At 43.9% G+C, this 18,957-nt stretch overlaps 1 protein-coding gene across 2 annotated transcripts; it reads right to left on the bottom strand.

The window, feature by feature from the left end:
- Window positions 1-403: 403 nt before the first annotated feature.
- Window positions 404-18,492, bottom strand: PRSS23 (serine protease 23). Of its 2 annotated transcripts, none has more exons than XM_054576401.1 (2): window positions 18,385-18,492; window positions 404-1,901 (listed from the first exon to the last, which is right to left on the bottom strand). In XM_054576401.1, the coding sequence occupies exon 2, from the start codon at window positions 1,886-1,888 to the stop codon at window positions 755-757; it is 1,134 nt and encodes a 377-aa protein (XP_054432376.1). In that variant the 5' UTR covers window positions 1,889-1,901; window positions 18,385-18,492; the 3' UTR covers window positions 404-754. The 2 variants fall into 2 exon arrangements, with proteins under 2 accessions (XP_054432376.1, XP_054432377.1); XM_054576402.1 differs by lacking the exon at window positions 18,385-18,492 and adding an exon at window positions 9,243-9,346.
- Window positions 18,493-18,957: the final 465 nt, after the last annotated feature.

The raw sequence follows: 18,957 nt of genomic DNA, 5'->3' as shown, positions 1-18,957 counted from the left end.
TGGACGCGTTGGCATAAACAGCCTCGCCTGCTCCGGTGTGACCGCAAAGCCGGCAGAGCCATGTGTGAAGTCTCCTCCACGAGACTGGAGGAACAGTCTTTGGAAGAGAAACTATTTCAAAACTAAAAACAGCTTGGGGACTGACTGACTGTAAAATACAGTTTAATATGTGTACCAACAGAGTCAACAAATTATTTTACTAATCCAGGACTCCTGTGCAAATGCCTCAAAGCCAAAATACTGTAACCGCCTGTCTCCAAAGTACTGTGAAAGTTCCTAAGAGCTGTATGTGCTGGGGAACACTGCCATCTGAAAACATTAGTGATTAGGCATTTAAAAAAAACAAAAAGCAAAAATAAGATGACTCTCGGGGGAAAATACACACATGTACACACATTAAGAATTTATATCTCCTGTATGCGGCATATTTAATATAAACCTTTGAAACAAGTTCAGATGAAATAAAAATCAAAGTTCTCAAAAAGTAAAAGATTAACTTAATGGCTAATGAGTCCCTATTGCCCCAAACATCAGTATGCTTTTATTTCTATGCAAAAGTACGCCTTCGAACTGCTTAAATGATATGATACACAAACCAATTTTCAAATAATAAAACCAGTCTTCTTGCAATTTAAAAAAAATTAGGTAAAAGATATGACACATCACACACACATACACACACCAATGACAAAATCTGGCCTCTCCTAAAATGAGTACACGAAGACCTGTAAGTGCAGCAGGAAGGATTACTCCGTCACCCCTCCCTACAGTCCATGTAGTTTCCTTTAATCCAATAGCAAACCTGGGCATATTTGAGAGGGGTGATTCTAACAGCTACATTGAAATCCTGCGGAGAACCATTCATGTCTACCCACTGGTGCCCGGAAAAGATGCCAATAATTTTTCGCTCCCACTTCTGCTGCTGTCTCTTCCACATCCTCACGTAGACCCCTGACCCACTGGCCCCGGGCTGGGCATCACACTGCTGGTAGAGCAGGTCATAGGTCTCATCTTTGACGTCACAGAAGCGGTACACTAAATTGCCGGGCCGATCGTTGTCGTAACCAGAGAAGTGGATTCTGCCCCCTGGCAGCTGCTTGGCAGGAGGGCTCACCCCAATCTTCATGAACTTTCTCTTGTGAAGTTTTTTGAGTTCCAGGAGGGCGTAGTCATAATCCATGCCAATGTCGTTGGCATTGCCCTTGATCCAGCCTTTGGGCACATGGGTGCGTTTCACTCGGATCCATTGAAATTTCATCTTCTCGGGCACTGCTGAGCTGGAGTTGTTGGCCCCTCGACCACCATCTTTAAACTTGGGCTTCAGGAAGCCCACTCGAAGTTTCTGGGTTCCTTTCACGTAGGTTTTCCCGTCATGTATGCAGTGGGCAGCCGTGAGGACATGCTTCTCTGACACCAGGGTGCCTGTGCAGCCTGTAGATAACTTCACCGATGTTGAGAAAGGGTAGTTGAGCAGGAAGTCCTTCCCAAAAATGCTGAACCTGCTGTCATAGCCGTAAATCTGCCGCTTCCTCCGAGACTTTCCGGAAGACCCAGCCCCACCGCCGCTGATGACATAAATGCCCACCTGTGTCTCTGTGCGGCTGCCATTGGCATAGAGTGTTTCATAAGACAGGTACTGCTTGACCTCTTCATAAGTGGGCAGTGGATTTCCCTTATGACACTGGGGTCCGCATGAAGAGGACACTTCCAATTTGGCTTCGGCACCAAAGTCTGGCTTGGGTAAGTCGAGAGTGGACTGGGGCAAGATGACAGGGAGGCGGTAAGCAGGCCAAGTGGGTTTCCAGTGGGTACCGAAGGGGCTCGCCTGCCCAACGACACAGAAGAGGAGGAGAAGGAGGAGGAAGAGGAGCCCTGGAATACCCGCCATGCTGAGCACCACTCTGTGGGAAGAAAGACAAGCGGGTCAGGAGGGGCAAGGGGCTGACCTCTGGGCTCAGCGCTCTCTTTACCGCAGAAGCAGTCAGTGGAATGCCTGTCATTGTTTCTAAGTCTGTAAACCCTCCTCAGGAATCAGGGTGTGGAGAGGAATCCCTAGATAATGGTCTCACTTACAATGCAAGGGCACGACCTTGGAGCATTCCCGTGGCTAGGTGCCCAAAATGAAATCGGGTGTTCATTCCTTTCTATGTTTAAGATGCTCCTAATGACAGCCCACTGCCGGGCGGTGTGCATAGGGCATTAATCCCCAGATGAACTGATGGGCCAGCCCAATTTCCATGTAATTTTGAGCCTTCTTTGTGTTTCACACTAAACCTTCATCTTTTCCTACCTCTATCATCCCCCTGCCCTCCTTTCCTTCTTTCCTCTCATTCTCATTACAGCATGAACTTGGAGCATCTACAGAGCACCTTGCTCACGTAGAGGATAAATTTAAATTACTCAGCTTACTGAGGGACAAGGCATCAAGGAGGGATAGCTCCACAGTGTCACACGTGCGGGGACTTCCATTGTCTATAAATAGTGGGTGCATTCAGAAGGGTCTAAGACTTTTTTTTTTGGCTTTGAATTTAGAATCCTCTTAACTATTATAAATTTAGTGCCAGAGTAGTCATGCCTCAAATAAAACATTTCTTCTTCCTTTGGGTTTTGTCTTATACCACCAGGGTCTTTGTCAAGGGTCACTCACATTATATCTGTTACTGTTGGTTACCGTTCAGGTCTTTGTATCTGAGGTCCAAGATAGTCTAATTCCCTTGAATTTGGGCCTAGGCTAGCACTCAACACAGATCTGTTGAATGAATGATTGTGTTAGTGGAAGAGTGAGTGATCGCTGTGGCTCAAAAAATAGTTCTTTTGAATGACGCATGCAGAGATGAACAAGGATGATGTGGTAGCTCAGAGAAAGGGCAAGAAGTCAGCTGTAAGGTAATAAGAGGAGAGGCGTTCCAGCGGAGGTGATGCTTTAGGTGGGTGTTGAGGCTGAACAGAAGTTAAACATAAGACAGAATGAGGGGACTCTTAGAGGGAACAAGTCTGTGAGCTCAGAGAGACCTGCAATAGTGCAAGTCATTTCAGGAAGTATGCTTAGCTTAGCCAGGGCGGAACAGAGGAAGAGGCGGAGGCCACAGGCAAGAGTTGGGCTATGAAGGGCTGTGTATAGGAATTGAAGGAATGGGGGTTTTATCCGGAAAGGTATGTTTAAAGACCAATCAATCACCCCACAAGGAAAACAACAACGAAAAAGAAGGTGGGACATAGTACTTTCACAAATGTTCAGGCATCAGTCGGCTTTGACCGGCTCTGAACCTTGTACTCAAGAGAGGTTGACTTAGCAGGTGGGGAAATGCATTCATAATCAAACATCCCAAAACTAGGACAGGGAGGAGGTAGGTCTCAAGAGGCTAGTGGAATGTAGCAGGAGTCAGGAAGAAACTGTTTCATTATTCTCACCCTCCCCCTCTTTGAGAGTCCAGACCCACTGGCAAGTTTGGGTGCCTTTTGCTTTCTTTTACATAAAACTGAAAACTCCCATTGAGCTGATCTAGTCCAGCTGAGCATTCCAATCTATATCCCCAATATCCACAGGCTATATTTGTCAAATATGTGGGTGCCCAAACCACCTCCTGGATCTTTTTGCTTGTCTCTTTCTCTTTCATTCTACTTGTCAGGGAGAACAGGGATGGGAAGGGAAAGGAAAGAAGCCACAGGAAAGCCTATTCCTCAGGACTTCCTGATTCCTCAAAACCACTTCTCCACATTTTTCCAAATAGGAAGGACCCCTGGGCTTTTTTGAGGGGGGAGGAAATACATCTAATTATTTCTCTAAAGCCTTGAAATCATGGGATGCATGTGCACACAAGGTTGAGGGTACTGTCATGACGGAAAGTTCTAAGTAAATGTGGGAGGGGATGTTAAGGGTAATAGAGGCTTCCTCCCCAACAGGAACTTTATGGGTGGGCTAGGTGTGGTGAGGACAACCCTTTAGGAGACTATGGGGGATGGCTCTGTATCTGATTATTCCCCTCCCCTGGGCAAGGACCCAGCTCTTGGACATATCTAGGGCTTGGACAGCCTTTTCTCCATGTAAGTTTCTGTCTAGGTGACTAAATGACCCCACAGCAGAATCCCTGCCAAGTGTGATATGTACTAGGAGGAATCGTGCATCTCCCACAGGGCTGTGTCTCGGAGCCCTAGACACTACACCCTCTCCCTTTCACCAAGGCGGAGGATGCTAATGCCCGCTCTTGTGGAGCAGCGGATGTGGCAGGCCCAGTTTTACTTCAGCTTATCTTAAGACAGAAAACACAGAATTCAGAGAGAGGTGCAAGCTGCCAAGTATTCCTGTTTTCATAATATGACTCTTAGGGGAGAGAGAGGAGGAGATGAAATAGTATTATACTATGTATTATCATAAGTTGTAGATAGTATTTTTGATGTGCATGATGAATATGACAATTAAAATATGCTCATATCTATTATCCTGATCACACATCTTTAAATCCCCAAACTGAAATTTGTATGCTAACTGGATTCTTGGGATATGGAGTTTGAATTATCTACCACAGCAGAATTGCTTCAGTGGCCTCTGTCCTTAGCTTCATCTATTTGTCCAAACACTAAAATAGTCCATTGGCAAGGGGTATCAGGGAAGGGAATGGCAGGAAAGAGTCTGAAACCAGGATCCATCTGGGAACCTTGTATTAATGAAGTAACTCCCTCTCAGGTGAAATTAACTCTAATTTCGTTTTTCCAAGTGCTTTCTTTTGCCTGAAGTAAATTCCTGTTTAAAAAACACTTCCCAAGGCCTTGAAGCTTGCCTCATTTCACAAGTGCCACCAGGGCACACCTTTTTCAGTTGTTGGTTTTTCAATGTCTGTCTTTCAAAAAGAAATGATATTTTTAGAAACCAGTTCACGAGAGTTAGTGGGTATGGAGAAATGAGAAGAAGTACCTTCTTGGGTGTGAGCGCAGGCCACCAGCGAGGCTCTCTGACTGGCCATGGCTTCACTCCAGCCCCTCAACGTAGAGGACAGAAATTGTTCTCCAGCGAAACAAGGGATGACTAAGTCAGGCACCTCTAGGACCACTTACAATTCACACAGTCTGCTAGCGAATGCTACAGAGGCTGCCACAGAGTATTACTGTTCTAGATAGAACAGTGTCTTATGGGTATTAGACAATATTACTAAGTCAGAGTCCTTACAACTTAAATTCTGGCTGTTTAGCCAGTTGAGACATCAGCCATCTATTAAAAAAGAACTGCCAAACCAGAGGGTGGGGTGAAGTTCTAATCCCTTAGAAATAAGCTTTTCAAACACCTCAAGAAACAGTAATTCTATTCGTTTGAAACGTTGCTTACAAGTTCTCTATATTATTACTTAAATCTATTCATTAACTTGTGGGGTACAACCTTGTTCTGACAACATTTTCTGTCCTGATTAAAGCTTATATATAACTCTGAAAGCTGTAAAACTGGATTTGAAAAACACTTTGATTCACATTTAGAACTTAATGCAGGTCAAATTATTCGAAACTGATTCATTTTTAAAAAATACCTGATTAGAAACTGGGAAATAAAGTTGTGTGTCCTCAGGTCCCCCGATGGGTTTAAACTGACATCATATTAAATTTACAGCTTCATAAATTGCACAGTCCTTTACCAACTATGTGTTTAGGGTGATTTAAGAATTGCTATGAGTACCAGGTGTTCTCTTTCATCTTTCCAGCTCTTGCCCTGGCTGGTGTAGCACAGCGGATCGAGCGCTGGCCTGTGAACCAAAGTCTGCCTGGTTTGATGCCCAGTCAGGGCACATGCCTGGGTTGCCAGCCAGGCTCCCAGTAGGGGGTGCTCCAGAGGCAACCACACAACGATGTTTCTTTCCTTCTGTTTCTCCCTCCCGTCCCCTCTCTAAAAAATATAGTAAAATCTCAGCCCTGGTCTTTTCAGGTCCAAGATTCTCTAATTTTATAATTTTCTATGGTCACAAAAATCCAGGTCAAGCACTATGTTGTTTACAGACAACTGTCATTTACTGCTCAGGCAAGAGTTTTACTCCTGAAGTTAAGGAGGGTGGAGGCACTGGGGAAAAGAAAAAGGAAATTTTATCCTGTTAATCTCTTGCTTATCTGGGGGACAAGATTTCCACATGAGTCGTCAAAGGAAACAAAGGCCTCCAGCAGAGGGCGGCTTTCAGGAATGGAGGGGAGGACGGCAGGCTGTGAAAGCTCTCAGGAGAGCCTGCAGGGGACTGATCCTGCCGCTTGCTCCCCACGGCTTTTCCTGAAGTCCTCACACCTTCTCCTGACCCCTCCCCATTTAACGCACCAAGGGTAACTGCTGCTTTAAAATTAGGTTGGTGGCTATGCAACAATTTCTCAGCTCACCTGATTATAGAATTAATTCCCCAGGAGACAAATAATTATTGTTTCCATTTTTATAAACTACAGGTAAGCCTGTGCCATGCCCATTTAAGTATTTAAATATAAATACTCTAGAATGTAAACAGATGTAATAAAAACATTCATAAACTCACAACTGGAAAGGTAACTAAACGGGTCATATAACTTTAAATTTTCTTTCTTTACAAATGAACCACCTTATCAGTAATAGAACTGCCTGGAAAACTCACACCTTAAAAAAAGGCATAAAGACTTCCAAGACTTATCTGATTACACCTAAATCTGGTGAAGAAAATTCAGGTCTACAACGTTTAATTTTTAGGAGTAAGTCTTTACAGGATAAAAATTCCTCATATACATATTTATCTTTTAAAGTTCTCGGCTGAGTATTTGTAGGCATCACTTCACCTAAAGGGCAAAGCAGTATGGGAAATTAAGGTAGGCAAATATTTTTTCACCATCCTTAGCAATATGGAAACACCATTCCTTTTGCAACTCTATGTATGTGACTCACAAGAGGATTATACATTCCCTGCTCCACACTCAGTGTGAACCACTGTCTCACTGTCCACCGTCTAAAAATATGTACACCTTATGAGGATGCTGCCACTTCAGAAGCCCACTACTAACTTTATGGCAAAGGAGCAATGTACATTATTCCAAGTGCAAACAACATTCAACCTACTTGGAGCCTGGGCACCAAGACTGCTTTCTTCTAGTTCTGCACCGTAGTCCTCGAAACTGCAACAGCACAGGTTTCTCCAACAGGGCAAGTGTTTGGGAGAATGATAAACTCCCATAGCAAGTAAATGCTGGGAGGGAAAATCTAATTCGTACGACAATGTATAAACTATGGCACAACATATGAACTCCTGTGACCACTATGAACAGTGATGACAGAAAGGAACAGTGGGAAGGTTTGTAAACATAAAAGTTTTGGACACCAGTTGGAAGAATGACAAAAGGTTTTCCATGGAATCTGTGGCCAGGGACAGTGAACAGTGAAACCATGCTAATTCCTAAAGCAAATACCTAAATATGAACAAAGCTCTGTAGCCAGGCTTGCTCTCATTTTCCAAAGTCACGGAATCTGTTAAAGAAAAACAGACCTGATCACATAATGGTTTAAGAATTACAGTCTCATACAGGAAAGAAATGCAGGGCATTTACAAGTCCAGCCACCCTAAACATAATCTTGTGATCAAACGAAGCCTAACTTCTTCTCTATCAGATTTTAGGCAAAATGAACTACCCCAGTGACCTGGAACAAACCTGGCAGAGGAACAAGAACAGAGTGTATAAAACTGTCAATGGTGAATCCATGAGAAATAAATTCCCCGGAGTCAGTGGGAGTTATGCATGAATAATGCCTGGTGAATTGAATCCTAGGGGATGTATGAGAGGCAATGTGTGGGAGAACCTGAGACTCCTCAACACTGCAGAGCGGGGCCAGCAATGTTCTCAGATCCACTAATGGGCACTTTGGCATTTATGCTACAGACAGAAAAATGCACCCACCATTCACTATCGACCTGAATAAGTTGTCAGTGTTACAGAATGAGGTCCATATTAGTTACCTTGGAAAAATGCTTCCTTTCCAGTTAAGGCACAAGAAAGCATGGCAGATTATCTCTTGACTTTATAAAAGTGGGACAAAAACAAGTGAAACGATTTATTCAAATGCAGATAGTGTGCATATGATCACAAACACTTTCACAAATAAATATAATGGCTTTTTTTGTGGTATTTCCTAAGTTTCTTCTCCCCAACTCCACCTCCAGTCTACTCCTGTCTAACAGGGACTTCTTGAGAGACACAATGATAAGTTCTATTTTAAATGCTCTTATGCACAAATAGGATCCTGAAACAAGTGCACTAAATATCCTGATATTAATTTGGCATTCAGCTTTTGGCCACTGCTGACTTCAAACCATAACTTTAACTCTTTCCCACATCAGCACGCAAAAAATGATTCTCACATTGGCCTATCTGATCCTAAATAGTGCTTGGGGACCCCTCAAGTTCAATTTCAGGAGCTGGGAGAAGTCAGCCCCATGCCAGCACTAACTGGGAGCTTTCCACCCACTAGGGGCTGTTTCTGAAGTCTCGTGGGTGTCGCCCAAAGGGCAATAAAACAAACTGGATTTTTACCAGTGGTTTTCTCTAGAAAGCAAACCGAATTTGCACTCCAAAGGGGAGTGGCAATAGTCCTTCACCTAAACAATTCTTCTCTTTCCTCTTTTAAAACTTTTTCCCAAACTTTTATTTATAAGTTAACTCGTGATGAGTGTCCCCAGGCTGAAGAAGTACTTGCTTTCAACAACCGTTGTTCACAGACATTCATTTCTTAGGGAAGCACACGGTCATCAGCTAAGGCTTCACAGAACAGATCCTATTCCCCAACCTGTGTGTTTCCTGCACTTTTTTTGCTTGCTAAGGTGTGTTCACAATAACGTGCCCAGGGTTAAAAACTAACGTTCAGATCTTGTTGTCGGAACACATACACGCAAAACTCAAGGGAAACAAGTGGTGGTGGTGGTGGCGGAGGGTTGCCACCGTCCAGCCAGAGTGGGGCTTGCCCGCAGCCTGCTCTTTCTCTACTTCCACCCAGCATCCAAGATAGCAGTTTTCAGAACCTTTTCTCCCCATCCGCTTCACGGGTGACAGTGTGTGAATCCAAGTGCCCAGCCACGCCTGAGTCTCTGCACAGCTCCTTCAGGCCTGGCGGAGCCTCAGCTCTCGAGCCCCGAGGGAGGCCCGGGCCATGTCTCCGGTGCCCCACGCAGTCACCCCACCCCGTGCACACCGGCCCTTTGTCCCGCTCCTCCCCGCGCCGCGCTGCCCCGCGTCCGCGAGTGCGCCCCAGCCGCGCCTGCACTCACCCGCGCCGAGCTGCCCGCCGGGGCCGGGGTTCGTTGCGCGGCTCAGACAGGTGTGGGCGCCGGAAGGGCGCGCTCTGCTCCCATGTCTGCCCCGCGGCGCGACCGAGTGCAGGCGGGCAGGCGAGCAGCGCCGGCAGCAGGCGGGTCCGCCCCCCGCGCCTCCCGAGGCCCGCCCGCCCCGCCTCCGCCCTCGGTGAGCCGCGCGCGCCCGTCACGCGCCCCCGCGGCCGCACCCCCGCCGCAAGCAGCCCGACTTCGGCCGAAGGTGGGTAGCGCGGCCCAGCGCAGGTGGGTCCCTGCGGCGCAGGAGCGCTCTCCCGAGCTGGCCTCCCAGCGCCAGTCAACGCCTGTTCTCGCGGAGAGCCCGCTCTGCCCAGGACCCATGCGCCTTCACCCTTCCAGCACCGCGCACTCCCTGACCTGGAGTCCGCTCTCTGCTCAGGAAGACAGATACCCTCCAAATCGCTGCCTGCTTGCAAAGACAGATACCGCACCCCCGCTCCCCAATCCACCGAGCTGGGGACGTGGGCCACACCTGGTGCACAAGGAAGTCCCTCCGCCTGGCGAAAAACATGTGCGCTCCCCACCCCACTAGCCCTTGGAGAGATTTTAGGTGATGACCGAGTTCCTTGCCGCTTCACTGAGTTTCTCCGAGGAACGGAATCCCGCATTCTGGTGACAGAACACCAAAGCTTTGCCTTCCCTACTGCATTGCGTGGGACCTGGAGCACGACAGGGGCATCGCAGCTCTGAGTGCTGGCTGGTGAGCCCACGGGCCTTGGCTTTTTGTCGCAGCGCCAGCTGGTGGAGCCACCTCCTCGCCCAGTGGGCCTGCTTCCCAAAGTCACGCCACGGGGCCCACAATTCGGGTTCTTCCTCCAACCAGGCGGGTGACTATGCCATTTAAGAACGTAGTGGTAGAGCCTTGCTATTCTCTCCCAAGTACATCAGTATTTTATTTACATGACCATTTACTGAGCATTTTGAGCACCTTCTGTGAACCAGCTTTACGCCGTTGTGGTAAAGGAGGTGCAGATTACCACTATATTACAGATAAGGAACCCAAGGGTTTACAGGGAGGTTTAACGACGACTTGTCTCAAAGCACTGTGGTCTCTTAGCCTTTCTTTCTCCCATCAAAAGCCTGCTACCAAAAAGGGATGGTCTAAAAGAACATGTATGAATGACCCATGGACATGGACAACAGAGTGGGAATTTACTGTGGGAGCGGAGGATGGAGGTGGGTTGGGTGGAGGAGGGTAAAGGGGGAAAATTTGAGACAACTGTAATAGAATAAACACGATTTATAAATTAAAAATAAATAAATTTAAGATGTCAGAAAAAACAGCAAACAAATATTTTTAATTAAAAGATTAAGTGGAGAGAATAAAGAAACCCAATTTCAGGTTGGGGGAAAAAAAAGGCGAAGGTCTAATATTTCACACCAAAGTGTTAACGACGTTATCTAATCTATTCGTGTTTCTAATTTGTTTTATTCTTTTTAGGATTTTATTTATTTTTAGAGAGAGGGGAAGGGAGGGAGAAAGAGAGGGAGACAAACATCAATGGGTGGTTGCCCCTCACGTGCCACACCCCCCACCTGCCTGCCTCCCACTGGGGACCCCCCCCCCCCACATGTGGCCTGACTGGGAATTGAACCTGCAACCCCTTGATTCACAGACTAGTACTCAATCCACTGAGCCACACAAGGGGGAGGGGGGTATAATCTGTTTTAAATGCCAAAGCTCTGAATGCATGTTATATAGTGTTTCTCAAATGTGAGGGAAACCAATATTCTCCACGATTTTAAGGGCGAAATTTTCTTAGCCTCAGTATTGGCTTAAATTATTTTCTTTAAAAATGTTGCATATATACATACACATAAAACCAGACATAACCTTATGTTACAGCTTTTGAACAACTCTGGAATAAAACCAAAACAAATGTATAGATTAAATATAAACTCTCCTCCCAGAACTATACAATGTAAATTAGCAATGTTTACTCAGCCACTAGAGTTACATGGTACAGATTGCCTAGGTTGGGTACATTTGACTCCTGTGCCGCTCTGCCATCGTCATGGTGTGTGAGGTGCCCAGAATTGACCCAATTTTCTCACTTCTTTCCTGTTTCAGCTACCACACCTCCTTTCATCACACCCTGTGTCATTGTAATAAGAGCATTTGAGTCTAATACATCATTTAGAGATTAACTTTGCACCGTTCCTTTGTTATTAGCGTAAGAACTGAAGTGGTAACTGTTGGTGTCAAGGCGTAGCACACATAGGCACTGGAACCAAAAGCAGTACTTGGTGTCAGATGCTTATCTCATTGGTCTAGACTGTGTTTATATTTTTTTAATCATAAATAGGAAGAAAAAAAAAAGAATCTTTAAGGGTCTGTAGTTCCCAACTAGGGAAACACCGTTGAAAGTCATACACTTTACTTAATTGAGGAGCTGAGGGTGGAATTGGAAGGAGAGGGAGAATGGAGAGATTTCCCACCTATGCTTCAGTTTTATTAGTTTTACTCCAACAAATATTTATTAAGCACATATTACATGTAAATTGTTGTTTCAGGCTGCACATTAAAGAGATGCCCACAGGAAGAGAGAGCAGGACATAATGAAGAGGGTGCCAGTGGCATTTAACTGTGGGAGTGCTATTCCAGGCTCTGCCGCGTATTGGCTGTGTAGCTTTGGCTCAGCCTTTCTGTACCTCAGTTTCCTCCTCTGTAAAATGAAGACTACCTCATATGGTAGTGTTTTAAGAACTGAGTGAATTAATACACATAAAATGGTAAACACACTGCCTGACATACAGTAGTAAGCCCTTAATAAATACTGGTTATTATTATATCTGCTCTGCAACAAGAACGTGCCTTCGCTCTGCCTTGGAGCACCATCTTTCAGCAGACCTCAACCCACCCTTACATTCATTGCTCATTTGTCCTGGCAGTTTTAAAAATAACATTGTAGCCAATCTGAGGAGGTAGGATTAGGGAGAGCAAGCTAATTACTGCCTTAAGTCAGAATGAGAAACTGAGACATAAAAGGATCCGAGAGCATATCCCTTCCCTATGGCTGTTCCCACAACCAGTCTCAAGCCTATTGCTCCCTTCGCAGACAGGAGCTCTAACTACGGATGACCAATGGGAGCTCGGGGCTTAAACAAGCACCACTAGCTTCTGTTGTTTCTGGGAGCTGTCAATAGTATATGAGAGGATGCTACCTGGCTCTAGGTTGTCACTGAGATTGCCATAAGGACAATGTTGGGGACAGATGAAGGGAGTACTCTCACCTCCAACAGAAGTGCCCTGTGTAAATAGCAGGTGCCCTCATGGTAAGCCTAGATATTTGCTTTCCTTTTTGTATTTGCCCACTCCGCTCCCTAAAAAACAAACAGTATCAAGAAACCCAAATCCTCACTGCTTCTTAAGAATTCAGTTCAACTCCATAATCATAATTCTCAAATACTTTCCATGTGTATAGCAGTTGAGGTGTTAAAAATGCATTCGGGTCAAGGTCCACGTGTTTACTGAGCACCAGCTCTGTATAAAGTGACTGCACAGGAGCAAATATCCCTCATCTTTAGGAATTTATGCTATGAATATAAACAAAACAAAACCGAAGATAGGAGCAAATGAGATAAAGGCCGATCAGGCTACAGCTAAAAAGCATGGAAGAGGGAATTATTAATTTCCACTCCGGTAGGGGTTGATGGCTTCCATAAGGTGGTATAATTGGAACAGGAACTCAAAGGGTGAAGATCTGAACAAAGCTTTAACAAACATCCTCCACTGTAGAAATGAGAAAATCAGTGGGTGAATAAGAGGGGTAGAACTAAGATTGGACTACAGTATTTTAACTATAGCTATGTTTATTGACTGCTTGCTATGTGCCACGTAATGTGCACTATACTTTATTACAAGTAATCTTCAAGGCAAACAGAAAACTAGGGACTATGATCTCCATTTTGCAGAAGAGGAGACCGAGGCTCAAAGCGGTTAAACAGGGTACTAGGTGCTTTACAGCTGTGACTTCTGCTCAATCTCTTCTGCTCTTCTACCAGGCCCCATTTTGTGTTATATTGCTTCTCAGACCTGCCTCTTTTCAGCTTACACTAAGGACGTTGAATCAGTTGCTGATTCACCTCTAAACGTCCTTTTGATTCTATTTTGCTTCTTTTTCCTTTGTACAATCACTTAGTAATGGCCTGTTAAATGGTCTCAGAGCAGGAGACAAGATGAGACTGAAAGATAACTTAAGGTGGCAGGGAGATGAGAGACACCCAATGCCAACTCCAAACTGTTAAACTCAGTTTTAGTGCTTATTTTTCATGGGGCCAAGATCCATATGCAGCTTCACAATTTGTCCACTTCCAAGTTACCAATCAATGAGGATTATTTCTAAGGAGATACAATTATATATTTAAAAATCATTTCCATATGGTTGGTTATTTCTACAATAATAGAGATCTAGTGGTTTACTTAGTAAGTTAGGGGGTTTTCAGAGTCACGTGGTGAGTGTAAACAGAAATGGACCAAGTGACCACACAGAGGGTTGAGAGCGGACAGTTCCTACCTGCCTCTGTATCCCTGGGTAAATCACCTCACTGGCCTGGCCTTGATGTCGTATCTATAAAAAAAGAGCCTAGATGACCTGTTACAGTCCCTCAGTTTATGACATGGTAATACTTATGGAGGGTAACCCATATATCTTTAGGCATCCCTACCACGGGGGCCAGGGGTAGCAAAGAATGTGAATCCAGTTTAGAATTCACACTGACTTGGATTCAGTTTAGAATCCAAAAATTCATATAGTAGTCGGGTGACCATAGGCAAGTTTTGCTACTTTCTGCACCTTTTCTCTTCTGTACAGTGGAGCTAATTGAGGGCTGTTGTAAGGACTCTGAGTTAATCAGTACAAAGCACACGGCACAGGGCTCAGCACAAGATAAATTCCAAATGGGCATTACTTATTATCAGTATTATTATTATTACTACTACTGTGAATGCTCAAGAAATGTTTTAAAATTTGTTGAATGAATGAATGAATGAATCAAATTGTTACAGCATCAATGCCAAAAATGTTAATCCAGTTTTTCTAAGAAAAAATTATTTCAGGATTCCTGTTAAACCCAAAAATGTTCTTGTAATAGGTATGCTCTATAGGCAACAAAGAGTTTCTTAGTACTAAATTTAGGAAAAATTATAGATTCAAATGGGAGCCAGCATTGTATTTTTTGTCTTCTAATACAGTACCATCAGTTTTTCTTTTTATTCACTAAACATATATTGAATCATTTATATTGTCAGATCTATATATTTGCCAGTGTTTAAGGACAAAACCTTTTTTTTTTCCTTATGATGGTAGCTTTAAAATATTACATGGTTAAAAGAATAAAATCACAACAAGCTCCCATAATATTTTTTTAAAGCTGACAAAAACAGCCACCAAAAAACCTTTACAGCACTTAATTTTTTAAAAATATGTTTGTACTACACTTAAGAATTGAAAAATGTTGTGTTTTTGTTAAGTATAGATTACTTATTTTAAATGTTTGGAAATAAAAGTAGTCAGTGCACTCTGAATATAAATATGTGAAGGCATAATATATAAAAACTTAATATAGCCTTGGCTGGTATGGCTCAGTGGATTGAGTGCCAGCCTGCAAATCAAAGGGTAGCCTGTTCAATTCCCAGTCAGGGTACGTGCCTGGGTTGTGGGCCAGGTCCACAGTAGGGGATGCACAAGAGGCAACCACACATTGATGTTCCTTTCCCTCTCATTATCCCTCCCTTCCTCTCTCTCTAAAAATAAAAAAATAAAAAAACCAATATGTAAAGTAGTTGTATAGTTAAATTGTCCCAAATGGTGCCTTAAAAAAACTGCACAGCAAAGAAAGCTTTACTCTAATCCTACTAAAAGAATATAGCATCTAAAATTATTAGAAAGAAAAACAGGCTTTGGCACTAGCAATTTCCTCTATACCATGGTCATCATTTTTAACTGAAAAGCTGCAAACATTTTGAAATAACTGTGTTTCCCATTTTCTCTGGTCAAAATCAGAAAAAGTATCCAAAGGCCAGCAATGGAGTCCTCTGATGTACTCTTAAGTTGGACACTGAACCTCATGATCAAGAACAAAAGGGAAAATAAGGATATTTTTTCTTCCTTTAACTTAGGGAGAAGCAGCAGGGAGAACCATGCTGTGCTGGCCTTGAAATAGATTTTAATAACCTTTGATACACTCTTTACATTTATATTATAAAATTTCCTGCCACATCTTTATAACTTTACAAGGCACTTTTGGATCCTTTTGTTTTTAACTTATGTTTATATTGATTCATAAATATTGGATTCTCTTTTCTGTATTACATGGAGTAAGCTTTTATGTGGTTAAATATGGGGATCTGGATATTCAAATTTAGTATCTTTCATGAGGTTTCTCTTTTTTCCACTGGCAAATTCTATTTATCCTTCAAGTTCTCTGAAACCCTTCCGTGCTAGATATATTAGTCCAGTCTCTGTGTTTTAGAGAGTTGCATTGAAGTCATTTCTTACATTGAAGTTCTTTATTTAATTGTTCAGCCTCAAGTGGACTAGAGTTCTTTACAGCGATCCCCAACCTGTTTGGCACCAGGAACCAGCTTGGGGAAGACAATTTTTCCACGGACTGGGGTGGGGGGGCGGGGTTCTGGGTGATTTGAGTACGTGACATTAAAGCTCACCTCCCGTTGTGCGGCCTTGTTCCTAACAGGCCTGGACCGGTCCAAGCAGGATCTCTGTCTTGCTCTTCTTTCCAATATTTATAGTTTTCTAGTCTTTATAGGTTTTTAAATATTTATAGTTATTGTCTGGTCTTATAATCTAGCAGAGAGCCTGGCTCATTTTAATTAACTTAAAATATCAGATGTGAAATAGTATGACTTGCCAGCCAGTAGGAACAGGGCGCATTATATATGAAATTTTACCACTGGGGCTCCACTGTTTTCTAAGATATAAACCTCAATTTCTGTTTGATGTCCATTCACCATTCTTTATTTATGGGTCTTGTCGAGATAACACATTTGCTTTCACTTGGCCTACAACTACATTTCACTGTGCATGCTATGGCTACATGATGGCATTCTAGGCATCATTTGTCCATGACTTGCAACGTTCCTGCTGACCCTCTGCAGAGCACTTTGGGACATTCTCTGAATTATAGCTGCCACAGTGTGTTCTGAATCACATTGCCAGGATTCCCCAAAATCGTGGAGGTCTACTGGACAATATGTGTTTCCCAAACTTTGTTTCCCCTGCACTCTGGAAGATATTAACAGACCATCCATGAAAAAAAGTTAGTCAAATATGCCTATTAGCCTTTCAAATGCTCTGAGAAGTCCTGAGTAGAGAAACTTGCTTAAGTTCATTGACCTCAAAGATATCTGATCAATCTTATTTGACTGAGGACTCCTTTTTTTTTTTTTCCTTTCATAGTGGTAGTAACATTTCAAAGAACAGCAGAGTTCTATAGCACGCAGGCTGAGAAACACCATCCGTAAGCTTACTCCCCTTCTGGAACTGAGCCACTTCTGTTTCCAAATGTGGTTTGTGCTTTTACTACTTCAATGCTTTTGCTCATATTTGAAACTCTTTCTTTCATACCCACTTGTCTCGACTCTACTCATTTTTAAAAGGCCTAACAATGTCACATCCTCAACAAAGTATTTGTGTTGGCCTTTGAATTCTCACAACATTTTTTACAACTTTCTCATGGCTCTTATAATCTTATTTATTTTATTTTCAGTTTACTTATCCTCTCTCCTACTCCTGAACATTATGGATTTGAATCTCTGAGCTGCATCTTTTTTGCTAGATGTATCAGTTGGGGTCTTGAGTGGAACACAGTTTGCCCTTGATTGGTTCAAATGAAGAAACATATAGAATGGCTCCTTACAGAAGTGAGGACAGACAGGGTTGAGGGAACAAACAATGACAGAGAGCACCTAGGGTCTAGCAACATGGGGAAGCCATCCCTACTGTTAGGGCAGGAAGTAGAAGGGAACAGATGCCACAGGAGAGCCTGGTGGCCAGGGGCTGTGTGGTCCAGGGAGGGATGCAGCTACTGTGGGGACTCTGGTACCAAGGAGAGAGGGAGTGGGAATAAAACATCCTGGCCTTTTCTTCCACCCTCTGATCTCTGGAGCCTGCCAGAATCAGCTCAAAAGGAGCCAGGTTGGCTGTCTGCAAGGCTCAGCCTCCCGTGCACAGAGCAGGGCAGTGAAGGGTGGAGAGTTGCAAACAGAGAATAGCCAGCACACTGGGCAAGCCTCTGTTTCCTCTTCACAAAGTACAATAGTGACAATACCCTCCTTGTAGGGTTATAGTGAGGATAAAATTAGGAAATGCATCAAAATATTAACATGTCGTATGGTGTCTGATTCTCCAATTCTTAGCTACCCAATATTATTGTTATTTTTATTTCTACTATAGCTACCCTATGGGTAGCTACTAGTATAAAAGCTAATTGAGGAAGGTATAAGTATAATGTGTTGGTTATTTTGTAGCCCTTACACATCCAGCACAAAACCCCACTCACCATAGCAAGACCCCACATTTTGTAGGCGATAGGGAGCCCTTTTGAACAGAGATAACAGGGAAGCACGTTTGGCTGTTTTGACGGATACCTTCTGCCAATCTGACCTTGAAAACAGACAATAACAAGCTAAATTTGAGACTTATTTTTAGTTTTCAGCAGGTTGTTTGGGCACTTCTTAGACATAGCTGGAAGCCTCTATCTCCCCTCGCCTCGTAGAAGGAACAGTTACTCAAAAACAAGCCAGCACCTCAGGACTAGCACCCTACAGCCATCACCGGAAGGGCATGGATTTCTCAGATTTGAAAACAAAGCAAGGACAACACGCTCAAGGGTAAAGCAGGAAGATTTGTATCTACAGAAGGAATTTGCTTCCTGCTCTTTCAGACCAGTCACCTGTTTTATTTCAAACACAGGATCACCTGGCTCCTGCTGCCCTGAGTACACAGATTAGGGAAATCACAAGAATCATCATCCATGTTGTGTTCACTTCAAACGTGCAGAATAGGCCAGATGAGAGAAAGCCCTTTCACGGGGGCTGTGGGGCCGAGGTAGGACTTACCCACATGAAGGCACGTGGATGTCGCCGCTGGTGGCCGCACAGGGGCCCTCCACTGCAGCCTTAGAGGAAGACAAATTTGGAGGGTGACAGCTCTGGGGAGCCTGTCAGAGCAATGGAGTTCACACTGGGAGGAGATTCCAGTATTGACACCAGCAGCTGCAGGTGGGGACGTCCTTCAAGGAGGAGTGACATTTTATCCGGGTTTGTTAGTGAGAAGAACACTAGATCCTGTGGTATCTATAAGTAGTTGTTCACATTATTGCCCTGTCCTGGAAAATCAAGACATAAGCCAAAGCTGTTAAGCCAAAGTGGCTCTGAAGTCACTCTGTCCACAAGCCTCGCACTCTCTTGTGGGCCTAGCTTTTGTTGGAGTACACAGGCCTCCTCTCTTTGCTCAAGGCTGGCTGAGGCCCTGTTTGGACAACAGTGTCAGCCAGAGTAATGGCAATCTTCTCCAGAGAAGCAGTCGGTCCACTTCCTCAAACAGAGGGAGAACAGGTAACAGCGGTTTGGGAATTATGCTGTCAATAAAAATTAGCTCCTCCTAGCAATGTGACAGCATTCCAAAAGGAC

Source organism: Pteronotus mesoamericanus, unplaced genomic scaffold (assembly GCF_021234165.1).
Source record: "Pteronotus mesoamericanus isolate MK-2021 breed Mesoamerican mustached bat unplaced genomic scaffold, CSHL_Meso_final contig_33, whole genome shotgun sequence".
NCBI lineage: Eukaryota > Metazoa > Chordata > Mammalia > Chiroptera > Mormoopidae > Pteronotus > Pteronotus mesoamericanus.
This window is presented reverse-complemented; position numbering and strand designations above follow the sequence as displayed.